At 44.0% G+C, this 26,581-nt stretch overlaps 1 protein-coding gene across 7 annotated transcripts in view; it reads right to left on the reverse strand.

Annotated features, from left to right (window-relative positions):
* The window catches only part of RNF6 (ring finger protein 6), a 33,137-nt gene extending 26,831 nt beyond the window's left edge, over positions 1-6,306 (reverse strand). The window contains exons 1-5 of one of the 7 annotated variants that reach the window (XM_049646750.1): positions 5,626-5,752; positions 5,433-5,457; positions 5,249-5,331; positions 2,959-3,169; positions 1,792-1,887 (exon numbers count right to left, since the gene is read on the reverse strand). In XM_049646750.1, the coding sequence (XP_049502707.1) occupies positions 1,792-1,887; positions 2,959-3,151 (289 nt within the window). In that variant the 5' untranslated portion in view covers positions 3,152-3,169; positions 5,249-5,331; positions 5,433-5,457; positions 5,626-5,752. Of the gene's footprint in view, positions 1-1,791; positions 1,888-2,958; positions 3,170-5,248; positions 5,413-5,432; positions 5,458-5,625; positions 5,761-5,786; positions 5,874-6,003 lie in introns of those variants that run through there. The other 6 variants (XM_049646751.1, XM_049646747.1, XM_049646746.1 and 3 more) reach the window with 6 other exon arrangements.
* Positions 6,307-26,581: the final 20,275 nt, after the last annotated feature.

Here is a 26,581-nt window from a genome sequence, read left to right on the forward strand (position 1 = left end):
CTCAATTAATGTTGAATGAATCAATTTAGAAAAAATGAGCCCCTGATAAACTTCCATAACACTGCTACTACGGGAAGCTTAAGTTTTCCATTTTTAACCAGGGAAGAAGTCAATGAAAATCATTCTAATGCACATGAACTATACAGACTTTAACCTTTAAGTTTATTCTACACAAAAATGGCCGTTAAATGAGATGGCTTTGATTTTGTTTCAATCTCTTATAAAAATTTCTTGTAAAAACCATTTTTAAATATTAAAGTTAAAGCTATTAATCAACTGCTGGTGTCAATAAAATAAACCACCTTTAGCCATATCTAAAAGATACAAGCTATTTTACATGCGGTAAGTACATTTTCCATTAAAACATAGTAAAAGGACCAGCATTACCAGCTATAGCAATATGGTGTAACTTCCATATCTACATATACAGAAAAAAAAAAGGAAATCCAATTTCCATTTTAATTTGGAAACAGACAGGAGTAAAAGGCAGATAAAAAACATGCTAAAGGCAACTTCCATCTTCAGTTACTAGAACGTATGATGATGGTGTGCGTAAAAGAGTTCACTAATAATCTAATGAAACCTGTCCTGCCCTACTCCTTTTACAAATGCACTGTAATGGTCACGTGAACAGCCTGGCCGTTGGGTGCAGCCATGTGACTAAGTTCTCATCAGTGGAATAGGAGTGAAAGTGATAGATCTCACTTTCGGACTGGTGCCTGGACCTCTTTCTGGAACCTAGACCTGCCAGCTAGAACCTAGATGTGGTTGCGACTTAGCTGGATCATGTACACAATATCCTGGAGCAGCAACGTCCAATGAAACTTTTAATATGCAAATATGAAAATATGCAGCAGTGGAAATTTCTACGTCTGTCCTGTCCAATACAGAAGTCACTAACCATATGTGACTACCGAGCACTTCAATGTGGCTAACAGGAGTGAAAAGCTGAATTTTAAATGTTATTTAATTTTACTTAAGTTTAAATGGTCACATAGGACTAGTAGCTCCTGTACTGGATGGTACAGTGATAGAACTACTCTGCTGGCTGGGTTCCAAGAGGATTCATGGAGTAAAGCTTGCCTATCTCCCCTGGACTGTTAACAGGAAAAGAAACTTGTATCTCACTGAGCCGTTGCATTTTTGAGTTTTTACTCGTCTTTGCTCTAATACAATAATCTTAATATGTGAAATGACTTAAAAAAAAAACAAAAAAGTGAAACTACCAATAATGAACACCTCTGGGGAAGGAAGTAGAACTGGTAAGAGGTACATTGAGTTGGCTTTACTTTTAATTCTATACACTTCTGTTTAGTTTGAAATTTTTTTCACTTTATTTTTTATAAGAACTTTTTATGACTTAGTGTTTGTTCGGTAACATGACAAACACAAAAATAATAAAACTAACAATAAAGACATGTTTTCTCAATCTTTCTGTATTGCTCTGTAGAAAATTTTAGAAGCGAAGTTTAGTTACATTACTTTAAAAGAAGTTGTGTGTGCATTCTAAGATTAAAAAGAATTATGCTGCTAATTAACTTCATTGTATACTATCTCACATACATGAGCTCCCCAAGGGCAATCTGTGTGTGTAAAGGGTCTTTGTATTCAACCCCTGTCCTATACTGCCTAACTAGGCTGCTTTGCACATGATGGGTAAATACTATCTGAATGAGTACCACATTGAAACTGGAAAACATTAAAAACAAAAGTACTGTCCAAGATCCAGTAAGTTCATGTCTGCCACTGCTCTAATTAAACCTGTTCCTAATGGAAAGGAGTCCACAGTACCTCTGGTATCTGTCCCACTTCTCAAGTCAGGCTGAGATGCTCTTTGTTCCTTGACTCCATCTAATCGCTGCTGTAGTTCTTCTGATGTTATTTCTCCTAAAAACAATAAAAAATTGCTCAGTGAAACTAAATACCTTAAATGATTGTTTTAGGAGAGCTCGTGAAGGGTAAGACTAATAATCTTTAGCGATCTGCAGAAGACATTCTATTATTTTCATGGTCTGTTACGTTGATAGACAGTTAAAAATATTTAATTGATGCAAGTATACATCATTTTGGTTGTGTTTTATTAAAATAAAAATAGGGTTTAATTTGAATACTCTTTTAAAAATCCTCTCAGTTGATACACTTAGGAATCTAGAAACCCTAATTCGTAGATTTGTATTAGAGTTAAAAGAAATTTAAAAGGAAGTATTTCTAGGAAAAACTCTGAATCTTTATCTGCTTGAATGTTACCTCAACAGGTCATTATATCAGTCATCAATATACAGTGCGCAAATATGCAATATACAAATATATCCTGTGCAAACATACAAGTTTCAATTAGTTCATTTCTGAAATAAATTTGTAAAAAACTTATGGAACACACTAGACTTTTGAAGCATTATTAATTCAGCTAAGTAAATAAATAAATTATAACACCTCAAATTAGTTTTTTTTTTTTTTAAATGTCATTTATTTTTGAGAGAGAGACAGAGACCAAGCGGGGGAGGGGCAGAGAGAGAGGGAGACACAGAATCGGAAGCAGGCTCCAGGTTCTGAGTTGTCGGCACAGAGCCCGACACGGGGCTCGAACTCACAGACCACGAGATTGTTACCTGAGCCAAAGTTGGACACTCAACCAACTGTGCCACCCAGGCGCCCCAGAACTGGGTTTTAAAAAATATCTAATTTACAACTATTACTTAAAAGAGAAACAGGGCCATATATGTAAAAAATTGACACTATTATGTACATTTGTGAGCTCCATGTCTAAGATTCATACTTATCAAAAAGAGAAGTAAGCCAGTGATTTTCTATTTTGTCATATTACAAGGGTCTTAAATTCACAAAAATAGTGCCTTATATTTTGGGAGAGGGAAGAAGGGGGGGAAAAAACCCTCCTTATTTTGAAACTCCTCCTTACTATAATAAAAAAAGGTGTCTCCTCTTTTACCCATATCTTACCAGGGGTGCCTAGAAGATTGTGGTCTCTCATTAGCCTGTAATCTTCATCATTGAGTTCGTTAATAAACTGATAATAGGCTTCTTCTCTGTGGAGGCGCTCTTGCTGCCATCTTCTCTCACTTTCACGACGATCATGGGCTCGAGATGAGGCTTCTTCACTACCATCGTCCGATCTCGATCTAGACGGATTCATACTGAGATTCCTGGCTTTCTGTTCAAACAAGATGTACAAGATCCAGGCTGTTAGTCATGGACCACACAGAGCTTCGTGTTTTTGACTTACGGTCTCTGTACTTTCAGTTTAAATTTCATCCTCTGCTCATATATTCCATATGCCAAATCTTGCAGTGAAGAACTCACACATGAAATGAAAAGCAGCTTCTAGGAGACAGAACACAACTGGACCTACTTCTTTGCTTAAAGCCACTACTTAAAGCAGACTGGATTTGGTTTTACCACGCATTTCTCATAGCTGAATACCAAAGTGCTCCTCTCATTTCTCTGCCTCTTTCACTCTCTTATAAAGTTGATCTAAAACCCTCACTGACAGTTCGAATATCTGGGTACTTCATGTTAGCATACAAAATACAAGCTGAATTATGCACTTTATGCATGATTTTAAATTGTTTTTTACTTCATAAGCACAGAGCTATTGGGAGGCTATCGTCTACCTTTATTTCCAGCAAAGGTATTCTCCCCCAAATAAAACTCACATATGTAATATTACCCTCCGTTGCACTTTCTTAGGTAAAAATAATTTGGCCTACTGTATCTACTGAACAGACTTGGCAGCTGGTCTCTTAAACCTAACGGGAAATGCCACACGCTTGCTCGGAGGACTGTGAATGTGTATAAGGGCACCCTGTGCCTCCCCCACAGCAAACCTCATCCTCAGGCCTGGTTAGTCCCAGAGGTTTCTGAGTGCCCGTGAAACTTCCTGACCTTGCCTAGGCAAACCCTATTTTTTTTTTTATTATACTCAAGTGTCATTCCTTAGAGGCTTACTTTTGCACAGGAAAGAAACCAGTGAGGAAAACTACTTGTTTCACAAATATCTTAGAATTTCTTACACGCATCTATTTAGCAAGTCAACGGCTCTCACCTGGGAAGGCACATCAAACTCACTTGAGGAAATTCTTAAAAATAAAGATGCCCTAGGGGCGCCTGGGTGGCTCAGTCGGTTAAGCGGCCGACTTCGGCTCAGGTCATGATCTCGCGGTCTGTGAGTTCGAGCCCCGCGTCGGGCTCTGTGCTAACAGCTCAAAGCCTGGAGCCTGTTTCAATTCTGTGTCTCCCTCTCTCTGACCCTCCCCGGTTCATGCTCTGTCTCTCTCTGTGTCAAAAATAAATAAACGTTAAAAAATAAATAAATAAAAATTAAAAAAAAAAATAAAGATGCCCTAGATCTCATCTCGAAGCCCAGATCAGAAGTTTCCAAGGTAGGGCCCAGGTCTACCTTTAAAAGCTAATTTGGGCGTGCTGTGGAAGGAAAGAAACTATTCCTTGACAATTTCTAGATGTCAATAAAGGGTGTGTGTGATTACAGCACATGACATAATGGAGGCTGGAGGATCAAATAACTAGGTGACCAGAGAAGCAACGGCCGCGCCTCTCAGTGTTTAATAAGCAAACTACTTTAAATACAAAGTAAATTAGTCTACAAGTCTGAACTACGTGTGAGTAAGCAAGTATCCAGTTTCATGTACATGCTAACATTAAGTTCCAAATTTGGGGATTTTATTACAGTGACTGTTATGTCCTTTTTTTAAAAGAAAGATCGAATGACACTACCCAATCAAAAGCAAATTAACGTTACTAAAAACCCAAGGTTTGTTTCCATTTTCAGAATAATCAGGACAAGGCCATCATTAGCAAAGAGCACGTGCGCTAGGGAGAGCAGTAATAAAATTTTTGTACCAAACATTTAAAAAATTTGAAACCCATCATAAAAACCAAGCTACCCTGATAATCACTCAAAACTTTAAGAGCTTCTCGGGGCGCCTGGGTGGCGCAGTCGGTTAAGCGTCCGACTTCAGCCAGGTCACGATCTCGCGGTCCGTGAGTTCGAGCCCCGCGTCGGGCTCTGGGCCGATGGCTCGGAGCCTGGAGCCTGTTTCCGATTCTGTGTCTCCCTCTCTCTCTGCCCCTCCCCCGTTCATGCTCTGTCTCTCTCTCTGTCCCAAAAATAAATAAAAAACGTTGAAAAAAAACCCAAAAAACAAAACTTTAAGAGCTGCTTCTCGCAGGTAATTTTCTTGTACGATTAACCGCAACTAAACAAAGCGAATACCTTATTTTCCTTTCAACATGCTTTCAATGCACGCAGTGGTGTCCATCCTTCCATTGCTTGTGCTTTTTTGGAGCGCTGCCCATCTGGAGCAATAGGAGAGAATTGAATCATTCAATAAATGGTCTCTTTGAAGGACGGGAATGGCTAACAAAGTCAAAGCTCTGCTGCAAAGTCAAGGCAAAACCTTCAGTGGATCCTTAGACGCTCGCCTAGAAAACCAGATCCCCCAAACAATTAGGTCATTAAAACCCCCCGCTAGGCCCTTGTCTCTCCCGCAACAGAAACTAGGCCTTCCCTCCTACACGGCCACAGCTCCTGGGATCACAACTCCCCTCTCAAAGGCCTTCCTTCCCACCCTGCTCCCATTCAGATGTTACCAGGGTCAGGTGTCTTCAGTTTACTTCTGAGCCTTCACTTTCTTGCCACCCCCCGCCCTCCGTCCCGCTACTGGTTCCTTTCCTGGCCGTTGCGACGCAAGCTCGCGCCGGGGTACGGTTCGCAGTACAGTAAACAAACTGGGCTCAGGGGCCCAACCAACCTCTTCCCTACCGAGCCTCAAGGAACGCTTCCCTTAGCGACCTGGATTCCCACAGGGAGGCAGGTGACAGACGGTGCATCTGAGCCAATCACCAGTTAGGGGAGGGCATTGAGAGAGCAGTTAACCAATCGGAGGAGAGACGGGGGCCAAGGAGGGCTTGCTTTCCTGAGCGTCTCCCGGAAGTAGTGGCCGACCCGGAGCCTTTCCCCGAGCTCACCTCGCCAGAAGCTGGGCAGTCCTCCTGCCCTGAGGAAAGTTCGCGGCGGGCGGCGCTCCTCTCGGGTCCTGGAAGGTTGTGACCGACGGGCGTGGGCGAGAGGGGCTTGTCTCCGGAGGCCGCTGCGCCCTCTAATCGTCTACTGAAGGGAGAAGTCGGAAGCCCGTGCAGCAGCTCGGGGTCGTCCAGATGACGGGGAGGCTCTAGAGGAGGGACACAGGCCCTGGCCCTTCTTTCCCCGCTGCCAGGTCCCTCCTCGGACACGCGCAGACGCTGCCCCGCCGGCTGGACGCTCGCTGGTGCGACTGGAAATTGTGTCCGGCGGGATCTAGGATGCTAGCGTTCCGCGCGTTCCGCCCCGTCAGGGCTCGCGGCCGGGACTAGTTGTCCCAGGGCCTCCTTCTAGAGTCCAAGTACTGGGCCGCTCAGCGCTCCTGCAGCCTTATAGTCCCAGGGACACATCCTGATTTCCACCCTTGGGAAGTAGTAGCACCTACTCTGCGCCCTGTTGTGGCTCGTTTAAGGAGCCTGGTTACAGATTGCAACCCAGCAGTCTGTTCTTGTCCCTTTACTGCCCCGGTAGCACGTAACTAATCAGCCAGGCTCTTCTCTTTATTGCTCACTGGCACCTGGAAACTACCAACCCCGATCATTCTAAAGTGCTTTTATCTGTGTTTCTTCACTTTCCTGCCAGGAATGCACTTGGAAACTCCCTGCATTCATGTCTCTAGCTTTAATGCTGAGGTGTGACACTTACCCAAACTCACTTCACCGTTAATTAAGCCCTTGACTGGGACTCTGCCCAGCCTGGTGTAGGCTCCTTTCCTGACCTCCCCACCATCCAGAAGGCTTAACCATTGCACAGTGCTCACGCTGCTATTATTCTTCATTCGTTTGTTCATTAACTCATTCATTCATTCCTGCCTTAACTTTTTCGAAAGTTTATTTATTTAAAAAATATTTTTTTAATGTTTATTTTTGAGACAGAGACAGACAGAACATGAACGGGGGAGGGACAGAGAGAGAGGGAGACACAGAATCGGAAGCAGGCTCCAGGCTCTGAGCCCGCAGCCCAGAGCCCGACGCGGGGCTCGAACTCACGGACTTTGAGATGGTGACCTGCGCTGAAGTCGGACGCTTAACCGACTGAGGCACCCAGGCACCCTGAAAGTTTATTTATTTTGAGAGAGCGCATGCGTGCACAAGGGAGGGGCAGAGAGGGAGAGAGAGAATCCCAAGCAGGCTCTGCGCTGTCAGCGCAGATCCTGCCTCCGGACTCGATCTTGAGAATGGTGAGATCATGACCTGAGCCAAAATCGAGGGTCAGATGCTCAACAGACTGTCCCACCCAGGTGCCCCTTGCCTTAACTTTTGAGGAGCTAGCCTATCCCTACCATTAGGCTTAGTGCCTGTGAAGAAGATGTATAGTCTTAAGCATGGGTGAGTTATTGCTTTAGTAGGGGTAAATGGGCCAAGTCAAGAAAAAAATCATATTGTTACAGATACTAAAATGGAAATACATCAACAGCGACGTCTACCAGGCCCTTTGGGATATGTCTGCTGCATACCTCTATAGACTGATCTCTTCTTGGCGTCCCAGAACTACTTCAAGTTCCTCAACAATCCTCTGGGAACTCCTAAGCAACACCCAAACCCACTTTTACCTAATTTCCTTTCCCAAGACCCAGATCATATCTCATCCTCAAGGCACTTTTTCTGAAACCTCTGAAGTAACACCTCACTCCAGCATCCAGCCCAGTGTTCACACATAAAACTAGACACATGTCCCTTTGGGGGCTCCCGTAGCCCCCTCTGTATAACTCTACCTTAGCTTGTATTCATTTACTTAACAAATACTGGGTGCCATTGTGTATTAGGTGCTAGTGATAACATCAGGGAATAAGACAAACAAGGTCCTTGCCCTCCTTGTCAGTGAAAAAGCCACTGAGAAAATACGATGATTTTCTGTTAAATTACAGGTCTCCTGGGCGCCTGGGTGGCGCAGTCGGTTAAGCGTCCGACTTCAGCCAGGTCACGATCTCGCGGTCCGTGAGTTCGAGCCCCGCGTCAGGCTCTGGGCTGATGGCTCGGAGCCTGGAGCCTGTTTCCGATTCTGTGTCTCCCTCTCTCTCTGCCCCTCCCCCGTTCATGCTCTGTCTCTCTCTGTCCCAAAAATAAATAAAAAACGTTGAAAAAAAAATTAAAAAAAAATAAATTACAGGTCTCCTCCATCTAAGAGTCTAAAATCCTTAAATTTGAACAAATGGTTTTATTCACGTTTATATCCCAGAATTTACTGTAGCTCCTGACACGCTGTCCTTCGCTTACTGCATGGATGAGCAGAGAAAAATGCGAACTTTCTGCAAACAGGATTACTGCATGTTAGTACAATGACCTCAGAAATTGTGAGTTCAAGTTGAAGAAAGCCACATGTAAGACATCCACAATTTAAGCAGAAGTCATTTTAAGTATCTGTACGAGTTTTAAAGAGTACTAATCCATCAAGTGCAAATACCTTCAAATGTTAAACTGAAAACACACACATACGTGTGTGTGCATGTGTGTGTGTGTATATATATATATATATATATATATATATATACACATACATGTGTGTGTGTGTATAAAAATATATATATAAAACCTAAGAGTCAAAAAATGTAAAATCCTATCAAGTGCTTTAGCTGGTGGAAAGCTGCAGATTTTTGTGACCAAATGGGTAGTATATGTAAGTTGAATCCAATACCTCACTTCAGTTTTTGTAGCCCAAGACAAAGTAACTCTAAAGGGAGACGCAATATGGTAATTGGGACAGAGAGATAAATCATTCTGGACACCTGCGTTCCAAGCCTCATACCCTGCCCAAATCTCTGGTCTAATGAATCTCTGTTTACCGGAATGGTACCTAGCCTCTTAGTGTGTATGCATCTTTTAAGTTCAGGACTTTTTACAATGAAGAATAAAAAGGTATTAAGAGAATTTAAACCATGACATTAAAAAGATCCTCTGTATATTTGGTGTCTTGAGTACTTACAATGGCAACCTTAATTAAAATTTAAAATGCAAAACTGAGTAGTTGAGTAAGACATCTAAGTTTCAGCTGAAATCTTGCTGAGTTTGTGGACAGCATTGGAACAGCTACGAGAAATCCAGATTCATCATACTCATTTTTATGATTAACTTTAAAAATTACTCCTTAAGGATTCAGGAAGGCATTAAATGCAACAGTTGAAATACTTATGGAAGGAGCAGCTCTTACAGAACCAACCAAAGAGGAAAGCTGCCACCTTCAAGGTTGCTTCTGGAAGTCCTGAGTCAAGAAGGTACTGCAGCAGTCGCGACAGTACAGTGATCTGGAAGCCAACAGCCGAAAGCCTCTGTCACCACCACCATCGGTTACCTCTTAACATCAGCAAAGCCAGTAACTGGGTGCTGAATCACTACTGCAGAAGATCCTCCCCTCTCTACAACCCCTTCACCATCAAGAGAAACAGCCCAAGGGGGGTAGAAATATGGCCTCGGCTTTGGCTCAGTTTTCCACATCTTGGTGAATACATTTTAACTGGCAGAATGTAATTTGCATTAGAACTGTAGTCACAGAAAAGTCTGGGTAATGTCACTTTTAGCGTTCCAGCCTTTATGCAAGGTGGTACACTAGCAGAAGGAAAGAATGGAGATTGAGGAAGGAAATCCAAAGCATCCAAAACTAGTCTCAACCTATCCAGTTAGGCCGGAGACTGTCTTGGGTCATGCCCCCTAGAAATAGAGTCTGAGACAAGAATTCCTGTTCGGGTGATGTATTAGGGAAGTACTCTCTGGAGAAGGGAAGTGAAGGAAGCAGGATTGGCCAGGAGGATAAAGAAATAAGAATGAACCTCAGCCGATCCCAAAAATTCACCAGCAGGTGTTGTCCAAGAAGGCCAACCTTTTTGTACCTCCAGGCCATTGGATGAGGTCTGCAGGGGCAGGAGAACCGTTCTCTGGGGAAGGTGGCATCGTGAATTGTCATCCAACAGAGCAGCTGAAATATAGACGCACTAGCCTATGAAGTGGATTTGGGCAGAGCCCAAAGAGAATTCACTGTAGTCGGCCCTTTGCAATGCTTAGATCACTAACTTTTCACATTAAGTTACTCCATCCAAGCACGATTTTCCCAGACTTCTTATTTGTCACAATTTCTGGGAAATGTTATAAGAGGAGAGTAATAGGACAAACTAGTCTCCACTGCTGCCGCTGGTCTCAACGCCATAACTGATACTCCTTATCTCCACGTCCAACACCCTTTCTAGGTTCCCCTCCACCCCAGCTATCACTTCTGCTAGAATAGGTGGTTTGACTGATAGACTGACCCAGGCACTGTACCCTAGGAGGTTTAATACCCTGGTTATTATGCTGTGGTTGCTGTACTTACCTGTTTATAGTTACAGCCAGACATGGGAATACCAAGAAACGCCCCAGTGGACCACCTGAGGCCAAGCACACTCTTCTCTGTCTCCATTATGCAGCGGCAGCCCCAATTCCTGCTGATTTGTCAGTCTTATGGCATTAGGAACCCAAAGTGACCAGAGAAGAAACATTGCTCTAAGTTTAGTGGGGCTCTTACAGTGTCCTCTGAAGGAAGCATCCCACGTCTGAGTATCAGGCTCTCTAGGCTAGCAGGGTCTCAAGTCGCAGAGACAGGAAACACAAAGTCTCCAAATGGATCACTGGGAGCAATGGTGAGCAGGCCACTCCTAGTTTTATCCCTTGGTCTCTGGACCCATGTATTCTACCTACTAGGGACCCTTGACCCATGTTATGGCCATTGATTGAAGAAGTGTATTGCATCCTGAAGAATACTGATCCAACTCACGAGGTGTCGTTTCCAACCTGGAGCCTCAGCTATGCCTTCAACAGGCCACTGCTCCAGTCCATCAAGCCGACAGCTTCCAGCGGTGTGGTGTGTGGTATGTGTTACAACCAGGGGAGCCTCTGGTCAAGTGCCCGCCACCACACCATCTTGCTGTAAAGTGCGCCCCTTGGTCAGCGGCAGCATTTTGTGACGTCCTGTGTCAGAATATCAGACCTCCATCTGAGGCAGTATTCTGTCAGATTCCACGTCAGAGTCCTTGGATACTGTGCTGGATGAAGTGCTGTGGGCACGAAAAGCAGACCCACCCTTAGAACACATGTCAAACCTAGTCAGGATGAAATGTCACTGTTTCCATGTCGGGAGGGCTCAGTGCAATCAACTTGCCACCCAGCGGCTGTGTGGCCTTCTTAGAAGCTCAGTACTGGTCTCTGCTGCTGACAGGTCAGACATTTAGTGGTGGACTAACTATGTTGGCTTTGGCGAGAGAGTCCGAGTTGTTTGACCCATTCGTCCCTCCATCTCTGCCACCATGGCTTCTCCATCCACCGGCCTGCTGTGTCAGAACTCGGGTGACCCCTGATGTAGGCTGACCAACATCTGCTGGCCTACTCATCCTGCTTGAGTTAGCACCTCTTCTGCAGTGGACACTGTCTAATGGGCATTATTTGCCATAAAAACCCTCACACTCTGTGCTCTCCCGTGGATCCAGCCATCTGTCTCCTCTCCAGCCTTCCCCAATCTTTTTTCTTCCAGCCCCTGACCAATAAGCTAAGCTAACCTCTGTCACTGTAGAGTACCCCCTCACCTCTGTCTCCGAAGTCGATGACTGAATGCATTGCCTGAAACTCTGCCAACCGGGAAGATTTCCTTCTACCACTCTCTTTCAGAGCCGCCTCTGAGTGGGGCTAAATCACAGCAGCAGATATTTGCAGCTTGTTTCCGGACCCAGGTGACCCATCCACGAACCAAGCTTGGGTTTTTCCTTCTGTGTCAAATGGTCACAGGGGCCCCCTCGAGGCCATGACTATGTGTGGAGGGAGAAGCATTGGTTCAGCGGTGGTAGGTGACATGGGGATCTCAGCTACCTGTTATGCAGCTCACTACCTAATCCCAGATGCGTGAAATGGCTTACAGCCCACTGCCACTGCAACCCCCTGATCTGCTGACACAGTAAATCCAGCAGAACCCAACTTACGATCACTTGGTGTCTCATTTTAGATGCTTAGTTTCTACGAGGGCCCAGTAGCATGACAGGAGCTGTTTTTCAAATGCTGAATAATTCTGGGCTGCAGATGGCATGGCCTTGCTCCAGAACCCTGGGGTCTGTGCTATGACTCGCCTATTGGGGCTTTCCAGAAGCACTAAGTGGCATTTTTCTCTACAACAGATACCTCTAGTACCATGGGATCTGCTGGCTCAGATGGCCCCAGTAGCAAGGCTGCTTGTGCCATGGGATGTACCTACCTGGGCCTTCCTAAAAGGTAGCAACCTTCCAAGTCACTTGATAAATATATCCCCAAGTGCAGTGAATGTGCAAACCTACCGAGGCCTCTGAGCATTCTGCTGTTTTCTTCGCGGTAGAGATGCACAGTCCAATAACTTGCCCTGTGCTTCAGAGATGCTCCAGCATGCCTAGATCCCTGGACCCCCAAAACCTTCACTGATGGGGCAGGCCCCTGACCCTTTGTAGGCCTTATCTCCCACCTTCTGGAGCAAACGTATATTACCAAGACCCTCAGAGTCCTTGCTGCTTCTTGCTTCTAAGTTCCAAATAACACAGTATCATCGATGTAGCAGCCCAACATAATGTTCTGCTGGATGGACAGGTTGTCCGGGTCCCTTTGGACTATATTATGACAGAGAGAAGGATAATTAACATGTTCCTGGGGCAAGGGTATACCATATTCATGCCATGTGGATGCATACCGCTTCTGATCCTTCTTCCCGGTGAAAAACAGGAAAGAACACCCCTGCAGATTGATAACTGCATACATGTACCAAGGACGTATTAATATACTCTAGTAAAGATACAAAATCTGGCAAATCAGCTGCAATGGGGCCAACAATTGGTTAAGTTTGTGGTGTTCCACTGTCGTATGTCCTCATCTATCAAGCTTCTGCAAAGGTCAGACTGGCAAGTTAAATAAAGCTATGACAAGGAACACCATGCCTTCATTTTCAAAATCTTTGTGGGTGGTATGAATCTCTCCCATCCCCCCTGGCCTGCAATACAGCTTTTTAATTTACTATCTTGGTAAAAGAGAGGTGGTTTTAGGGACTGCTCCTTGGAGTTTCTTACTATAGTAGCTCAAGGAACCAATGTGAGGATTCTGCCAACAGCTAAGCATTCCAATTCTGATGATACATTTGGGAAGCAGAGAAATAACTGAGGCCATGGACTCAGCGGACCCAGTTTGAGATGGGCATGAGTCAGAGCTCCGGTTATTACCTGACTCCCTGTTGGCTCTTCCTTGTACGAATGCAACTTCTCTTTTAACTGGTTGGTTTTGAGTCTAAGAAATGACTCCAGTCTGGAGATTGCACAAGAGACCATGACTTTCTATTGTGGTGCCTGACCTCAACCTTCTGCTAGCCCATTATTAAGTAAGGGTTGTGTTCTATTTACATACATTTAGCACTATTCTTTCTCACTGCTCATCTCTCTTGCTCCTACAAGCGCTCTGCGGAATCCTCTCCGTGGATCCCTGAAGGTCAGGCCCCTGAAAGTCCAACTTGGCCACCCATCATGGTAATTAAATGGTTCTAATGGTTAAGTGCTTCTATGGCTCAGTGCCGTCACCTCGCCTCTGCTGTTCTGGAATTCTTTAATCCCCTTTGCTACCAGGAAGCCCAGGAATACTGTCTCTTATTATCAGCTTCAGCCTACAGAGAACAGTCTCTTAGTGATGCTGGTACCCCTTTCACCTGTGAATTTCTTATTGCCTTCGTTTTCTCTGGGAACTCTTGAGAAAAATAATCAGCTGGTGGGCTTTCTGATCTTCTGTAATAGATCCATCCTATCATGCTATTATGGATTGAATGTTTGTGTTCCCCCTCCCCCAATTCATATGTTGAAATCAAACCCACAGTGTGGGGTATTAGGAGGTGGAGCCTTTGGAAGATGATTAGGTAATGGAGGTGGAACCCTCATGAACGGGATTAGTTCCCTTTTAAGAGAAGGCTAGAGAGCTAGTTTGCTGTCTTTCTGCCACGTGAGGATACAAGAAGTTGAATTCTGCAACCCATAAGAGGGTCCACAGGACGCCTAGATGGCTCAGTCGGTTAAGCGTCTGGCTCTTGATTTCAGCTCAGGTCATGATCTCATGGGTCGTGAGTTTGAGCCCCACAACGGGATCTGCACTGACAGCACAGAGCCTGCTTGGGATTCTGTCTCCCTCTCTCTCTGCCCCTCCCCTGCTTGCTCTTTATCTCTTTCTAAAAATAAATAAAAATAAACTTAAAAAAAAAAAGAAGGTCCTCACTAGATCCCAACCATGCTGGCACCCTGATTTCAGACTTCCAGCCTCCAAAACTGTGGGGGAAATAAATATCTGTTTTTTTTAAATGTTTATTTTGTGAGAGAGAGAGAGAGAGAGAGAGAGAGAGTGAGTGTGTGTGTGTGTGTGTGTGTGTGTGTGTGTGTCTGAGTGGGGGAGGGGCAGAGAGAGGAGAAAGAGAGAATCTGAAGCAGGCTCTGTCCTGTCGGCACAGAGCCAGATGCGGGGCTCGAACCCACGAACAATGAGATTGTGACTTGAGCAGGAATCAAGAGCCATATGCTTAACCAACTAAACCACCCAGGGGGTTTCATGGGGAAATGCTCCTCTCTCTTGCTTTCTGGTCTACCCGCCTTGCTCCAGCACAATTGTGGTCCTCTCTGACACTTTCTCCCTGTTTTTGCTGGCGAAAAGTTATTTAGGTCCAATTGTTCTTTGGCTTATAACCCCTCTCTACGTACAGCATGACCGGAACGTCCCTAGTTGGGTTATGGTGAAACGCGACCCCCAAGTTTTTGGTCTGGTATCCAAAAGTAGGCAGTGGAAAATCCTTGCCTTCATCTGAGATTCCTGAGTGGCAAGGCAAGGAAGGTGCTATCTTCTAGCAAGGGACAAAGACCACTTCTGCAGGCCCATTAATTCAGGGGAGGGTGGGGGTTCACGTGCCGCACCTCCCGGGCAAAGAGATCCGTGTGCTTCAGGGTCCCACTCCCTCCCTCTCAGCGCCCTGCCTTAGGGCAGAACGGATCTGCCTTGACCGAGCATTCAGCCTTCCCTGCAGTGCTGCTGCAAGTTAGACCTCCACCTGCCCCCCCTCAGCTCAGTCTGTTGTCGGCTGCAGGTGATGACGGGCTCTTGAAATGCCGTCAGGAAGGCCCTCTGACTCTCACGCTTCACTTTTTTTTTTTTTAATGTTTTTATTTATTTTTGAGGCAGAGAGAGACAGAGCATGAGCAGGGGAGGGGCAGAAAGAGAGGGAGACACAGAATCCGAAGAAGGTTCCAGGCTCTGCGCTGACAGCACAAAGCCCGATGTGGGGCTTGAACTCACAAAGTGCGAGATCATGACCTGAGCTGAAGTCGGACGCCCAACCGACTGAGCCATCCAGGCGCCCCTCACGCTTCACTTTTAAGTCACGACGAAGTGACTTGAGCCCGCCATCTTCTTTCCTTGGTACATGAGCGGTGCCCAGCGGTGGCCATCCACTTGCACAGCCCTTAGAATAACCACTTCCTCCATATCCCTCAACTGCCAGGCAACCAGCCGCTGCGTTCTCTTCCGCCTGTGGCACACACCAACTCTCCGCAGGTGAAGGGCTTAGCAGCCGCACCGCTTCCCATGCCAGGGCTGTCAAGACTCCACCGAGGGCTTTGTGGCCCGTCGCCCAGCAAATGATCCAGCTCCGAAAGTTCATCCTTGCTTCCTGGGGTTCCTCCAGGGATGCACTATCTTTGCTCGGACTCCCTAGACACAGAGCCTGAGTCAGTGATTTACTGACGGAGGATTCTTCAGCAAAAATCTTTCAGTAGCGAGGGAAGAAGAGGAGGGGGGAAAGCTGAGCAAAGGTTGGCTAACGTCTAACGGAGCGTGGTTCTTTGATTTGGGAAAGAAAATCAATCCGATCTCCCTCTGCGTGGCTAACTCTTTTAGGGCTCATTAGCGCGGGCATCTCTACTTCTGGAGAAGATTCAGTGGCCTTGACTTTGGTTAGGTCTTCTTTCTGTGTGACCTTCTCGTAACTCCTGGTAACCAGGGTCTTTCACTTACCGCCTGATATAATTGTCTTCCTATTTGAGGAAGAGAAAGAGAAGTGTTTTCCAAAACGCCTATGTTACTCCTCTCTCTGAGGGTCTTAATATGCCTTAGGGTGAGGGGAGAGGTAGGTAAGGATAGGGATAGGTATATAGTTTACATAACTCCTGTTATACATACAGATAATTCGGATATATTTATAGCTCTACCCTGAATCCCTTAATATCCACTAGCCCAGTGGTTCTCAATTCTGGCTACAATTAGAATCCTCTAAGGAGCTATTAAAATTTTTGGTACGTGGGCCTGCCTGCCAAAATATTCAGATTTACTTGGTCTAGGATTGGACCTGGGTGTCAGTGATTTTTTTTTTAAAGCTCTCAGATTATTCTAATGTACAATTAGGATTGAGAAGCACTGAACTAGATTGTGAGGTGCATGGGGCAGGCGTATGGTCCTATTCCTCTAGATATTTCCAGGGTCTACCTCGGTATCTGTGGGAGGCATCCAATGGTATCGAATAAATGATGGGGCGCCTGGGTGGCTCAGTCAGTTAAACATCCGACTCTTGATTTCAGCTCAGGTTATAATCTCACAGTTTGTGAGCTCAAGCCCTGCGTCAGGCCCTGAGCTGCCCGTGTGGAGCCTGCTTGAGATTCTCTCTCCCTCTCTCTCTGCCCCTGCCTGCCTGCTCTCGCTCTTTTTCTCTCTCTCAAAGTAAATAAACTTAAAAAAGGATTTAAATAATATCCAATGAATGAATGAAAAAAAGTAGAGAGAGAAATGCAATCTCTTCCCTGTTTGTAAACAAACATACATACACGGACATTTAACAATATTAAATCACATTTGTAAATAAGCTTGACCTGGGGTGCCTGGGTGGCTCAGTTGGTTAAGCATCTGACTCTTGATTTCGGTTCAGGTCATGACTCCCAGCTGGTGGGTTTGGGTCCTGTGTGGGGCTCTGCCCTAACCATGTGGAGCCTGCCTCGAATTCTTTCTTTCCTTCTGTCTGCCCCTCCTCTGCTCGTGCTCTCTCTCTCTCTCTCTCTGTGTCTCTCAAAATAAATAAACTTAAAAAAAAAAAAAAAGTTGACCGAAGCAAACTTTCTGTTCTGATTGTTACAGATATTCCCGGAAGAGGTTAAAAGTCACCACATTGTGCCCAGACTCAAAAAAAGACAGTTGTGGCAAATGAGTGGAAGATTAAAGCATATCTATTTTTCTGGAAGAGGCAAGGGAACAGGGATGGACGAGTTCATAAGAAGGTCAACGTCAGTGGGGAAGGAAATAAACATTTATGAGTACCCACCATGTTCCAGACACTATACCAGCTGTTTTCATGGCAGCCAAAAGGGCACAGAGGACCATAGGAGCTCAGTAAATATTGTTGGAGGACTGAGTACTGACGGAGCAGAGAGAGGGTGGGTGAGTGGAGGAATCACTCCGTGTAAGAAATAGTCCACATATGCCCCATTGAGAACTGTCCTTCTAAAATATGAAGGACATCATATGTGGAAAGAACGACAATGAACTGGGCTGGGAACGAGAACAGGAGACGAGAACTTAAATCTGGAAGTGCTGGAAATTCATTTCAATAATCACTGTTTATGATTCAGAATGCGTATTCCAGAGAAATCATGCAGGGTAATTCCCAGCCTAGCCCCAAAATACACATTTAATCTGCAGTGGATGTAAATTATTAATTGTCCAAATATGGGTTTTAGATTTTGTTTAATGTTTATTTATTTTTGAGACACAGAGAGAGCACGAGCAGGGGAGGGACAGAGAGAGGGAGACACAGAATCCGAAGCAGGCTCCAGGCTCCGAGCTGCCAGCACAGAGCCCCATGAGGGCTCGAACTCACGGATGGTGAGATCATGCCCTGAAGCCAAAGTCAGACGCTCAACCAAATGAGCCACCCAGGCGCCCTTAAGTGTGGGTTTTACTTCCTGTGATCAGCTGCACGTACTATAAAGTACTGCAGGGATGGGAGCAGGGAGATGACGAGGATTTTCTGACAGTCACTTAGAAATGAAGTTTCTGGGGTGCCTGGGGGGCTCAGTCGTTCTGACACTGGCTCAGGTCATGATCTCACAGTTTGAGAGTTCGAGCCCCACTTCAGGCTTGCTACTGTCCGTGAGGAGCCCACTTCAGATTTTCTATTCCTCCCTCTCTCTGTCCCTCCCCCCGCACGCTCTCTCACTCTCAGAAATACATAAAACATTACAAAAATTTTTTTAAAAAAGAAACGAAGTTTCTAATCTACAAATTATGTTTGAAAATTTGTAAATTGCTGATCAGAACTTAAAACTCATTTCATCCAAAAAAAAAAAGTATCCATGGTGGTTTCGTTTCTGTCTAGCCCACAAAGCTTAACTTGGTTGAAATTAACTTTTTTAAAAATTTAATTTGATCCTCCTACTGTCCTTGCCCTTTGAGTTTGTTCTTTTTTCAGTTCCTTCTCTTATTATCTGTGTGAACTTGGGCAAATTACTTAATCTCTATATGCCTCTGTGTCCTAATCTGTAAAATGACGACCATAGGACCTACCTAATTCTGGGGGTTAAGTGAGTTAATACCTGGCACATAGAAAATATTCAATAAATAATAGCTATTTCCTTTTTTACTTTTTAAAGTTTATTTAATTATTTTTGAGAGAGTGTGCACGCGCGTGCACACACAAGTGGAGGGGAAGGGCAGAGAGAGAGAGAGAGAGAGAGAGAGAGAGAGAGGAAAGAGAGAATTCCAAGCAGGCTCCAGGTACAATGTTAGTGTGGAGCCCAGTCAGATGCAGGGCTGGAATTCTAGAACTGTGAGATCATGACCTGAGGCAAAATCAAGAGTTGGATGCTTCACCCAACTGAGCCACCCATGGGCCCCAATAATAGCTATTTCTGTTGTGTTATTGTCTGTCTCTGGTTGGCTATCCTCCCCCTACCCCCGCAGAAAGGCAAAGCCTTAGACAAGGATTCATTTTAAAACACTTTACTTAGGAAGTGTTCCCTGGAAAAACCAATAAGGGAATAGGGGAGTGGAACTGGGAAGGAAAGGAGCTTAAGTAAGGGATGCAAGGTCAACTTTGACCTAAATTCATAGAGGGCACAGGACACAGTGCAGGTCCCCCCAGTTGTCCCCGTCAGAGGCTATGAGAGCTAGAGTATTCATACTTGTACCTATAGTTATTAACTGAAGATGGGGGTGGCTTATTTCCGGGTACTTCAGCTTTGCCTGTGAAAGCAAGGTGGGTTCCAGTAGCCTAAAGTTAGCCCCGAGTCAGTGCTCTGAAAGGATATGGTTACCGGCTTGACTTGGTATCTGTTACAACAACATCATCATCATCACCTCCCATAAGACACGCAATGGTATATAGTATAAAAGGCATTGTGTCATGTTCTAAGGATAAAAAACAGTCCTTGTCCTTTCACGCCCTTGAATTCTTCTGAAGACACAGGATAAATACACAAAGGTAAGAGATGTATATATGCAAAATGCCAAGTAAGTGTAGGCAAGGTACTTGCTCTGAGTGTATTGGCTCATAGGAAGGAAAGATGCCAGGAGTACCTGAGTTGGATCTCACAGAGTGGGTAGGGTTTAGACAAGTACAGAAAAGAAGGCGGGGGGGGGGTGTTGCTGGGGAAAAGAGTGGAATGATGAATGTTTTAGGAAGAATCAATAAACTGTTCTAATGTGGTAGTTCTCAACCCTAAATGCTCATTAGAATCACCAGGGAGCTTTAAAAGTCCCAATGCCCAGCGGTAGCCCAGATCAATTACGTCGGAATTGCTGGGGTGATTCCTCAGGTATTTCCAATGGCCACCCAGAGCTGAGAACCACTGTTTTAAATTGGCTAGGAAGCAGCTTCGGAGGAACTGACTAGGAACCACACTAGAGATACGGAAGAGCTCAGATTGTAGAAATTTTAGCTATTTGGAGCCAATGATTTTAATCTCATTCTAACATTTCTATTGCAAGCTGCCTTCCAGCATTTTCCTAAGTGAGGCAAAAGTAAATAGAGAGTCTGGAATATTAGATGAAAGAGTTTGAACTTTATGCTGTAGGCAATGAAAGGTCACACAGGGTCCTTGAAGATTTTTGAGCACGAGAATGATGTAAATGAAACAACATTTTAAAATTTAAACAGGATGTAGAGTTTGGGGGCAAGCAGGACAATGCCTGATGGAACTTGACCTTGGCTGGTAGGGGGAAGGGCTACCAACAGAGAGAAAAAGTTCCAGAGGTTCTGAGCGTGAAGTTGCACGGAAACAAATAGCCTTGGGTATCAGGTATCGAGTGGTGGCAGAGGTGACCCGACCACGTTTGTGTGTGAGAAAGGGAGCTATGCAGTTCACAGGAGATCCATGTTTGTACAGGAACCAGCCAGAAAAAACTTGGCTCTTCCGGTGATTGGGCCTGAGTAACAGTCCAGCTAGCTAAAGGGTGAAGCATATTGGAAGGAGAAGCCAGAAGAGTAATTTAAGCCTTGAAAAACTGAACATAAAATGAAACTGCGCTCCTATAGATTACTTGCTATACTGTTGCGTAGCAAAATGTATTGTGAACTGAAAAAACAGAAAGTAATATGCTTATTCCAAGAGAAAAGGGGTCCCAAAGAAGAAAAAAGGACAAGGGTATAATACTGTTTGCCAATGTAAAGAGGTAAATTTTCCTTAATACTTAATAGAACACAAGAGCAGAATTCATCATCAACAAATGGGAGAGATTTTCAGTTTGGGATGCCCTTACCAGTAACCGTGATAGGAATCTGTTAGCCAAGAAAAGAAGAAATCATTTTTAACCTGGTATTCATATTATTTCTTCAGCTGTCTGTTTTAGCTACTATACCTGCATATTAAAGAAGCAAGGAATGAGGGTGTTTACTTTTTAAATTATCCTGCAAAAAATTAAGTTAAAGATTTTCACGCTAGTGCTATGCTATAAAAGGGGAAATCCTGTTCTCATTTTCCTCCTTCCCCAGCTTAAATGTCATTGTCTGTCATTTTAACTACGCTATTGCCAATAATTCCAACCTCTGTCGCCTCATCTTTTCATTAAACCCAGCTGGCGAGGCTCTAACCCTGGATGAATCTAACATCTGTCTTTGCCAGGCCTCCACCTGGGCTGTTGAGTGCTGGTGATGAAAATCTCACAACAGGGCAGATGGATATTGATATAAATGCATGGCTGTGCCTGCAAGGGGACCCGCGACATGGGCTAGAAGTCCCGCGATGATATCCTGCCAGCTCTCTCTCTCATTCTGCCCAAAGCTTGTTTTAAACCCGTAGCCTTTTCAGACATGAACGGATACCACTGCTTTCTCCTTCCACGCCTGTCCCCTCACTCACAGAGGCCAACTTTTCTTGTACCTTCTCTAGAAAACCAAAGCCATTTGAAAAGGAATAGCTTCAACTTTTACCAAATCCACAGTCACATGTACCCATGAAATATCTGCAGGACATGGCCACAATATTTTGCTCTCCCCATTACTGAGAACTGAGTCTACTTGTGGACTCTTCGAATCTGAGCCGGTCTTGTATCTAGCTTTAGCCTAAACTTGTTCCTCTCAAAGTCTTTCTCATCTCAGTAACTGGCATCATCTTCAGGAGTCGTCTTGATTCCTTGCGTTTCCTTACCTCCCATCCAACAGAGCAGCAAGTCCCCTGCCTCCCTGTCTGTCCGTTCTTCAATCTCGTCTCCTGGTATCCGTTGTTAACATACTAGCCAGGATATTCCTTTTAAAGTATAGATCACATCTGGCCGCTCCCTTCCTTACAACTTTCCAATGGCTTTCTCTTGCCCTAAAAATAAAATCCAAGCCTCTTTTCTATGGTCTTACAAGGACCTGTATGATCTGGTCCCTTCCTACCTCTTTGCCTTCATCTCACACAACGCCCCCTGCCCTTCCTCCTGACAGTTCTATCACACACGACTTCTTTCCCAGCTTAAAGCCTTTGCACTTGCTGCACACCATCTATCCACCTGGACCACCCTGATCTCTCACCTTAGCAGGATTTTCTCCTCATCATTCAGGTCTCCCTTAAGCATCATCTCAGAGAATCCTTGGCCATCCACCCAATCCGAAGGACTCTCCTCTGGGCTCACTTTCCATCGCATTGCTTTGTTTTATATCCTTCCTGGTACTTAGAACTTTCTCCCTTCTGTGAGCTGCCCACTCGCTTCTTCTTCATCACCCTGAATGAAGGAGCTCTCATATTCTTATATGACACTGCCCCTAAGCGTAACACTTCATTGGTCTAGGACGGGCCCCCCAGCTGAGCTGGACCAGAGCCTTTCCTGTGATTTTTAGAACTGGAGTTGAGAAACACAGTCAATTCTTCTCTCATGACAGGCGTCTGATACAAAATTCAGCAACTGTGAGTGGTCACGTTTCCAGTCATGTGGAAATGAGTCTATAAGAACAAATGACATTCACATGATGAAGGGGAGAAAGAACGTTATTTTTGAAAGTGCTTTTGGTTCTGGTTGTTTCCAAGGTTTAAATTATATTTTGGATGTGTTTAGAGTTAATTGAGAAATTTCGCATTGATATTTTCTTTGAAAAAAGTTAAAAGGCTAGAGTGTTGATTGATCTAACTTGTTCTTTCTTGTGTCTAACACTACTCAAATGTAGATATTTAAGACGTGCTTTTGATGATACAGATGATGAACATTCCACCTGCAGAATGGAAGGTTGGATATTTTCTGTTTAAAGCACACTTTAATATTGAGTGAGAAAACAATTAAAAGTTGTAGAGACAAGAAGTGATCAATTCTGAAAAGACACACTTGGGCGTTTCCATTAATACATCATGATATATCATATATAGCACTAAATTCTTTTGCACACTACAAAAAAAATACATGTTCAGAGGCAAGGCTGGGGCAAGATGTTAAATGTTTTCAAATGACTACCCCCCTCCCCACACACCTTAAGGTCCATTTGAACCTTTAGAGAAATCAATCCAATAAAACACATTGCAATTAAATACCATTATGCAAATTATGTTCTGGGCACTTTAGGAGATACAGTGATGAATAAGTCAGAGACTCAGTCATTAAGGTGTTTATTAAAGGACAGATTTTTTTTTTTAATTTCCCTTCACCTCTTTTATTTTATTTTATTTTATTTTATTTTATTTTATTTTTTTTAATGTTTTTATTTATTTTTGAGACAGAGAGAGACAGATCATGAGCAGGGGAGGGGCAGAGAGAGGGAGACATAGAATCTGAAGCGGGCTCCAGGCGCTGAGCTGTCAGCACAGAGCCCGAGGCGGGGCTCAAACTCACAGACTGAGATCATGACCTGAGCTGAAGTCGGACACTTAACCGACTGAGCCACCCAGGCGCCCCAAAAGGACAGATTTTTTTTAAGTACATAAATGACTAAAATACAAAGTAGCTGGGATGTTTCTACACAAGTTACACATAAAGTATAATGGTGCCAACGGTAGGAGGAGTTCATGGTTTAAAAAAGAAAAAAAAAAGGTCATTTTCAGGTGTAAGGACCAGGAAAAGTTTCATGACTAAGTTAGGCATTTAAGCTGCACCTTGGAGGATGGGTAGGGCTGCAAAGGTCAGAGATGGTATGAGGAAGCATCCAGCCTTTGAGAACAGGCCAGACAAAGGCATATTTGGCACAAGTATGAAGGACAATGTGCAGCTAATGACGGCCTGAACTCCTAGGATTGGCAGTAAAACAACAGAATGTCTGTCTACTGGCATTGCTATTCACTGCAATTGGGAGGTACAGGGCACAGTATGATAATTTTCAGAAATTTTAAGTTTGAGATGCAGCAGAATATCCCCTCAGGCTGAGCAGGAGGCAGTTGAAATGTGGGGCTGGTGTTTGGGAGGCATGTTAAGACTGGAGATGCTAAATTTAGGATGTAAATAAAACCACATTTATGAAAAGCATGAGCATTATTTGCACATTGTTTGGAACATGGACCAATGAAGGTCATAGACTCTGCTACATCATGATCTCCAGTGACAGTCTAGGGTCGTGTGGCATCAGTATAACCTGAAATTGAAAATCAAATGGAAACGACAGCTCCATGCTCTTGATATGTTCAATTCATTTAAATAACAAATATGAACCCTCATCCTTTGATCCACAGGAAATCCATTCTAAAAACAGAGTGTATTCTTCAAGTTTTTGGAATCCTAACACGTGCCAGGTTCTTCCTAGCTCGTGGCTTTGGCCCCTTCCTGTCTTTCCTAATTGAGTCTCAGGCTGCTGCCCTTTCCATTGTCTCCAAGCATGGACACAAGTAAGGCCAGGCTGATAGCCTGGTGATGACAGAAGGGAAATACCACACAGAAAAGAAAAACCTAAACTTGGATATTAGATATTACTGCACCTAACACATTAGCCAAGCTCTCCCCAAAAGGCACTGATGTCTATCTCTTCCTTAGCTCCCCATCCTGATGCCGTGTTCAGGGGTCTGCTTACCTCAAACCACCACATTCTTCCAACCTGGAGTTTGGACCCCCAACTTTCACCCTAGCTTTGCAGAGAGAAGCAGGCCTTTCTCTGCCCTGGTCCAAACCTAGCTTCCTTTCCTATCCCAGCATTACTGATAGTAAGAATACTGTCAGTTAGCTTGACTATAGTAATCATTTCACTAGTCATGTACACACACACACACACACACACACACACACATCCTGTTGTACCTCTTAAAACTGTACAATTTTTATTTAGAAAAATTCGGTCTCGGGGCGCCTGGGTGGCGCAGTTGGTTAAGCGTCCGACTTCAGCCAGGTCACGATCTCGCGGTCCGTGAGTTCGAGCCCCACATCAGGCTCTGGGCTGATGGCTCGGAGCCTGGAGCCTGTTTCCGATTCTGTGTCTCCCTCTCTCTCTGCCCCTCCCCGTTCATGCTCTGTCTCTCTCTGTCCCAAAAATAAATAAAAAACGTTGAAAAAAAAAATTAAAAAAAAAAAAAAAAAGAAAAATTCGGTCTCTTCAGGGAGAATTCATACCTTCAGCCATAGGGTGGATCGAGTCAAAACAGTAGTCACAAGTACATTTTAAGAAGTCTGGGACCGTCAGTGTTTGGACAGTCATATGCAAGTGAGGCAGGGTGGGGGCACCCACAGTACAGAGCCAAGTCCAATCCTATGCTTCCTCCACTGTGGCGGTTTGATTTGTCAAGATCTATGAGTAACTACCTGAACAAAAAGTCACATCCCTCAAGCAATACAAATCTATTTTTCTAGAAGAGTCTATTCTAAATCCGTATCTGGGAAAAACATTGAGTTCTTTAACTCTGCAAAGGAACAGTCCTGCTAGAGAATCACCCACTATATATCACTGAATAGAACATGTAACCTCCTCTAAGTTAGGGCCTTTTAGAGCTCCATTTCACAAAGAGAGAAACTGATGGTTCAAGGGCACACCAGTAATAAACAGCTGAGCAGGATTCAAACCTAGGCTCACCTAACCAGTCAGTGTACTTAAACATTAAATAATATTTAATGCGCTAGGTAAAAACAACTTCAATTTAACCAGTGGTGAAGTCACAATTTTATCCAAAGAAATTTATATAAGAGAAGAGACCCTCTGAGGATTTTTCAAATGGTATCATTGCCATCATCTATCTGTACATGGATTTTTTTAAACTTAAAAAAATGTTTTAATTAATTAATTAATTAATTTATTTATTGAGAGACAGAGAGAGACAGAGCATGAGCAGAGGAAGGGCAGATATAGAGGGAGACACAGAATCCAAAGGAGCCTTCATGCTCTGAGTTGTCAGCATAGAGCCCAATGCGGGGCTCAAATCCACAGACGTGAGATCATGACCTGAGCGGAAGCCAGATGCTCAACTGACTGAGACACCCAGGTGTCCTTGTACATGGATATTTTTAACATAAATATGGTTACTCATTAATTCAACAAATGTTTACTGTGCACCATACTCAAAGCATATTACTAGGTATTATGGAAGATGCAAATATGATTTCCTATAGGCATTTATAATCTAGCAAAAGAAAAATAAAACATAATTTGATGACTACCACAAGAAAGGCAAGAAAAAAAAAGGGTTATGGGGGTTTGAAAGTGGGAGAGATTATATGTCCTTTGGGGAGTGGGGAGCTTTAGTGGAAATAGTAGCAATTGGAAAATGTAAAATAAATACAAACCTACAATTAATAAAAAATTAAAGACACACATCCAAATAAGACGGATTAGACAAAATGAGAGATTATTATCAAGATACTGGGACCCCTTCAGCTGGCACCTTTCCTACCTTAAAATTATCAACAAATTAGTTTCAATGAATCTAGATCCGTTGTTGTAATCATGGCTCAAATGTGCTGTTCTTATAGACAGAGGTGCAGAAGGCCACACTCAAAATAATGTCCCCTCTCAATGGATGGGAAGCATTTAGATAGTCATCTTTCTCAATAGTAAAACTATTCAGGAGTAGCATGGCCACTGGTCATTGATTCATTTTTATTGATGTTTGTAATG

The sequence above is a fragment of the Panthera uncia genome (assembly GCF_023721935.1).
Source record: "Panthera uncia isolate 11264 chromosome A1 unlocalized genomic scaffold, Puncia_PCG_1.0 HiC_scaffold_16, whole genome shotgun sequence".
NCBI classification, from domain to species: domain Eukaryota; kingdom Metazoa; phylum Chordata; class Mammalia; order Carnivora; family Felidae; genus Panthera; species Panthera uncia.